We start from the raw sequence: 6,051 nt of genomic DNA, 5'->3' as shown, positions 1-6,051 counted from the left end.
CTGTATTCCCTCAGCTGTTAATAACAGTCCCCCAACGTTCCTATTTCCCACCCAAAGCTGTTGCAGAACACCTAGTCTCTGTTCACACATTGCATTTCTTTTTTTTTTCCTTGAACATATCATATAATATCAGCATGACAATAGATCACACCATATTAATTCTTTATAGCTGTAGCTTCACCTATGTAGATGCTTGTGAATTTTTTGATGTACAGCTAGAGTCGATGCTGAATGAGATGGGACCTGCGTGTAAAAGCTCGGCCACACTGAACACATGAATATAGCTTCTCTCCAGTGTGGATTCTCATATGCTTCATCAGATTTGATTTCTCAGAGAAACACTTTCCACATTCAAAACATTCATAGGGCTTCTCACCTGTGTGTATTCTCAGATGTTTAGTAAGTTTTGCATTCTGGGAAAATAATTTACCACACTGAGAACATGAAAACAGTTCACTTATTTTTTGGGCTGCATAATAGCTAGGAAAATATTTTTCATAGTTGGAGCGCTGAAAGGACAACTCTGAATGAAGGTGAATTAGAGGAATATCACATGGGTAGGGATGTACTTCTAAGGAATCATGGGTGTTTTCTTCTGTTTCAGGAGAGGATAGGATCTGCTTAGCCACTGTGTTTCTGATGTTATGTCTATCTGCTGGGCTGATATCTTCCAATGTCTCCTCTGTACACGGCTTATCACCCCACATGTATGTCTCCTCCTCTTCCCCATCATCTATTTCACATATACTAATATCCAATGGTTTTAAAGTCTCACCCTGATGATTCTGAAGTACATAACCAGACCTTGGACTTCTGTGTGGGGTAATTCTCTTACTGGATCCATCTAAAGAAATACCTATAAGAATGTCCTCCCCATCTTGATCTTGATCATCCTGGACTTCCTTATCTTCCTCTATAATATTTCCTGTAAGATCAATCAAATCTTCTGCCAGATGGTTACCCTTGCTTTCATTATTCTGTGTACTCTGTAGGTTGAGAGGTCTGGGACATCTCTCTGGTGTATTTCTCTTACTGGATATATCCACTGATTTTATGGGCTGGTGGTTCTCCACTATGACATCCTTATACACATCCTTGTGTCCATCTAGAAACTCCCACTCCTCCATGGAGAAATGTACAGTGACATCCTGACACCTTATAGGAACCTCTCCAGTCAGCAGTGCAATGATCTTGTTTGTGATTTCTAGGATCTTCTGCTCATTGTTTCTTCTCTGTGTCGGTGAATGATGTGGATGCTCTGTAATAGAGCTCTGGGTCCTGCTCCTGCCTTCTGATTCACTGGGGGCGATGATGGGTGTTACAGTCTTAGCTGCCTTTCTCACAGGTCCATAATCCTCTCCCGTCAGCAGGTAGATGATCTCCAGGGTGAGACTTAGTATCCTCTCTGCCATCTTCAAGTTTGTTTCTTCCAAAAGCTTCTCTCACGTTCTCTTCTAGAGACAGCACTCACTCCTGTCACACAAAGCCGCTCCACACATTGCATTTTCATTGTGTTACTGAACCTCTACCTGTAACACCACACAGCACGCTGTATTCTCTACCTGTAACACCACACAGCACACTGTATTCTCTACCTGTAGCACCACACAGCACGCTGTATTCTCTACCTGTAACACCACACAGCACACTATTCTCTACCTGTAATACCACACAGCACGCTGTATTCTCTACCTGTAACACCACACTGCACGCTGTATTCTCTACCTGTAACACCACACAGCACACTGTATTCTCTACCTGTAGCACCACACAGCACACTGTATTCTCTACCTGTAACACCACACAGCGCACAGTTACTACCTGTAACACCACACAGCACGCTGTATTCTCTACCTGTAACACCACACAGCACGCTGTATTCTCTACCTGTAACACCACACAGCACACTGTATTCTCTACCTGTAACACCACACAGCACGCTGTATTCTCTACCTGTAACACCACACAGCACGCTGTATTCTCTACCTGTAGCACCACACAGCACGCTGTATTCTCTACCTGTAACACCACACAGCACACTATTCTCTACCTGTAACACCACACAGCACGCTGTATTCTCTACCTGTAACACCACACTGCACGCTGTATTCTCTACCTGTAACACCACACAGCACACTGTATTCTCTACCTGTAGCACCACACAGCACACTGTATTCTCTACCTGTAACACCACACAGCGCACAGTTACTACCTGTAACACCACACAGCACGCTGTATTCTCTACCTGTAACACCACACAGCACGCTGTATTCTCTACCTGTAACACCACACAGCACACTGTATTCTCTACCTGTAACACCACACAGCACGCTGTATTCTCTACCTGTAACACCACACAGCACGCTGTATTCTCTACCTGTAACACCACACAGCACACTGTATTCTCTACCTGTAGCACCACACAGCACACTGTATTCTCTACCTGTAACACCACACAGCACACTATTCTCTACCTGTAATACCACACAGCACGCTGTATTCTCTACCTGTAACACCACACTGCACGCTGTATTCTCTACCTGTAACACCACACAGCACGCTGTATTCTCTACCTGTAACACCACACAGCACACTATTCTCTACCTGTAATACCACACAGCACGCTGTATTCTCTACCTGTAACACCACAGAGCACGCTGTATTCTCTACCTGTAACACCACACAGCGCTGTATTCTCTACCTGTAACACCACACAGCACACTATTCTCTACCTGTAACACCACACAGCCCGCTGTATTCTCTACCTGTAGCACCACACAGCATGCTGTATTATCTACCTGTAACAAAACACAGCATGCTGTATTATCTACCTGTAACACCACACAGCACGCTGTATTCTCTACCTGTAACACCACACAGCACACTATTCTCTACCTGTAACACCACACAGCCCGCTGTATTCTCTACCTGTAGCACCACACAGCACGCTGTATTCTCTACCTGTAACATCACACAACACGCTGTATTCTCTGCCTGTAACACCACACAGCACGCTGTATTCTCTACCTGTAACACCACACAGCACACTATTCTCTACCTGTAACACCACACAGCCCGCTGTATTCTCTACCTGTAACACCACACAGCATGCTGTATTATCTACCTGTAACAAAACACAGCACGCTGTATTATCTACCTGTAACACTACACAGCACGCTGTATTCTCTACCTGTAACACCACACAGCACGCTGTATTCTCTGCCTGTAACAGAACACAGCACGCTGTATTCTCTGCCTGTAACACCACACAGCACACTGTATTATCTACCTGTAACACCACACAGCACGCTGTGTTCTCTGCCTGTAACACCACACAGCACGCTGTATTCTCTACCTGTAACACCACACAGCACGCTGTATTCTCTACCTGTAACACCACACAGCACGCTGTATTCTCTACCTGTAACACCACACAGCACGCTGTGTTCTCTGCCTGTATCTCCACACAGCACACTGTATTCTCTACCTGTAACACCACACAGCACGCTGTATTCTCTACCTGTAACACCACACAGCACGCTGTATTCTCTGCCTGTAACAGCACATAGCACGCTGTATTCTCTACCTGTAACACTACACAGCACGCTGTATTCTCTGCCTGTAACAGCACACAGCACGCTGTATTCTCTACCTGTAACACCACAAAGCACATTGTATTCTCTACCTGTAACGCCACACAGCACTCTGTATTCTCTACCTGTAACGCCACACCGCATGCTGTATTGTCTGCCTGTAACACCACACAACACACTGTATTCTCTGCCTGTAACACCACACAGCATGCTATATTCTATACCTGTAACACCACACAGCACGTTGTATTCTCTGCCTGTAACAGCACACAGCATGCTGTATTGTCTGCCTGTAACACCACACACAGGGATATATTCTCTACCTGTAACACCACACAGCACTGTATTCTCTACCTGTAACACCACACTGTACACTGTATTCGCTACCTGTAACACCACACAGCACGCTGTATTCTCTACCTGTAACACCACACAGCACACTGTATTCTCTACCTGTAACACACCACAGCATGCTGTATTCTCTACCTGTAACACCACACCGCACTGTATTCTCTACCTGTAAGACCACACAGCATGCTGTATTCTCTGCCTGTAACACCACACAGCACACTGTATTCTCTACCTGTAACACCACACAGCATGCTGTATTGTCTGCCTGTAACACTACACAGCACGCTGTATTCTCTACCTGTAACACCACACAGCACGCTGTATTCTCTACCTGTAACACCACACAGCACGCTGTATTCTCTGCCTGTAACAGAACACAGCACGCTGTATTCTCTGCCTGTAACACCACACAGCACACTGTATTATCTACCTGTAACACCACACAGCACGCTGTGTTCTCTGCCTGTATCTCCACACAGCACGCTGTATTCTCTACCTGTAACACCACACAGCACGCTGTATTCTCTACCTGTAACACCACACAGCACGCTGTATTCTCTACCTGTAACACCACACAGCACGCTGTGTTCTCTGCCTATATCTCCACACAGCACACTGTATTCTCTACCTGTAACACCACACAGCACGATGTATTCTCTACCTGTAACACCACACAGCACGCTGTATTCTCTGCCTGTAACAGCACAAAGCACGCTGTATTCTCTACCTGTAACACTACACAGCACGCTGTATTCTCTGCCTGTAACAGCACACAGCACGCTGTATTCTCTACCTGTAACACCACAAAGCACATTGTATTCTCTACCTGTAACGCCACACAGCACTCTGTATTCTCTACCTGTAACGCCACACCGCATGCTGTATTGTCTGCCTATAACACCACACAACACACTGTATTCTCTGCCTGTAACACCACACAGCATGCTGTATTCTATACCTGTAACACCACACAGCACGTTGTATTCTCTGCCTGTAACAGCACACAGCATGCTGTATTGTCTGCCTGTAACACCACACACAGGGATGTATTCTCTACCTGTAACACCACACAGCACTGTATTCTCTACCTGTAACACCACACTGTACACTGTATTCGCTACCTGTAACACCACACAGCACGCTGTATTCTCTACCTGTAACACCACACTGCACACTGTATTCTCTACCTGTAACACACCACAGCATGCTGTATTCTCTACCTGTAACACCACACAGCACTGTATTCTCTACCTGTAACACCACACAGCATGCTGTATTCTCTACCTGTAACATCACACAGCACGCTGTATTTTCTACCTGTAACACCACACAGCCAGGGCCGTCTTATCCATTGGGCAGGGTAGGCGGCTGCCCGGGGGCCCTTGCGTCCTAGGGGGCCCCTGCCCTCTGTGACCTGTATTTTTAGCTTTATAAGACGCACTTATAAAACTAAGTGCGTCCTATAAAGCGAAGACGGCTCCCAAGCAGGGCTGAGCACCGCAAGGAAGCCGTCCTGCCCGCCCACTGTATTGACGCTCACTATGCATATGCATAGTGAGCGGCCCTGAGCGACCCCCTCCGCCCACCCCGCCCCGCCCCTTCTATCGCTTCTCAGCTGACAGCCGATCAGAAGCCCAGGAAAGTGCAATGAGCAGCACTTTCCTGGGCTTCTGATCGACTCAGCTAAGCGGCGATAGAAGGGGCGGGTGGTCCCGGAATTCACCCGTCCGGCGGCCCCAGCAGCTCCTCTCCCGGCAGCGCACACTCCCGACATCCTCCGGGCACTGGCAGCGGGGTACAGAGACGCTGCCTGTGTCCTGGATGTGTCATGCAGCCGGACACTTCCGGCACAGGCAGTCTCTCTGTACCCCGCTGCCTGTGCCCGGAGGATGTCGGTAGTGCGCGCTGCCGGGAGAGGAGCTGCTGGGGCCGCCGGACAGGTGAGTAACTGGTTTGTTGTTTTGGGGGGCACTGGCTACTATGGGGGCACTGGCTACTATGGGGAGCACTGGCTACTATAGGGGTACTGGCTACTATGGGTGCACTGGCTACTATGGGGTGCACTGGCTACTATGGGGGGCACTGGCTACTATGGGGGGCACTGGCT

At 47.7% G+C, this 6,051-nt stretch overlaps 1 protein-coding gene across 1 annotated transcript; it reads right to left on the bottom strand.

The window, feature by feature from the left end:
• Positions 1-215: 215 nt before the first annotated feature.
• Positions 216-1,412, bottom strand: LOC138766417 (oocyte zinc finger protein XlCOF8.4-like). Its single transcript, XM_069944005.1, has one exon. The coding sequence runs from the start codon at positions 1,410-1,412 to the stop codon at positions 216-218; it is 1,197 nt and encodes a 398-aa protein (XP_069800106.1).
• Between the last annotated feature and the right edge of the window lie 4,639 nt (positions 1,413-6,051).

The sequence above is a fragment of the Dendropsophus ebraccatus genome, chromosome 10 (assembly GCF_027789765.1).
Source record: "Dendropsophus ebraccatus isolate aDenEbr1 chromosome 10, aDenEbr1.pat, whole genome shotgun sequence".
NCBI lineage: Eukaryota > Metazoa > Chordata > Amphibia > Anura > Hylidae > Dendropsophus > Dendropsophus ebraccatus.
The sequence above is the reverse complement of the archived record's forward strand: the minus strand, read 5'-3'. Positions and strand labels throughout refer to the sequence as shown.

Bases quoted from the DNA above. Each gene is read 5' to 3' on its own strand.
- LOC138766417 (XM_069944005.1), bottom strand. From the start codon at position 1,412: ATGGCAGAGAGGATACTAAGTCTCACCCTGGAGATCATCTACCTGCTG.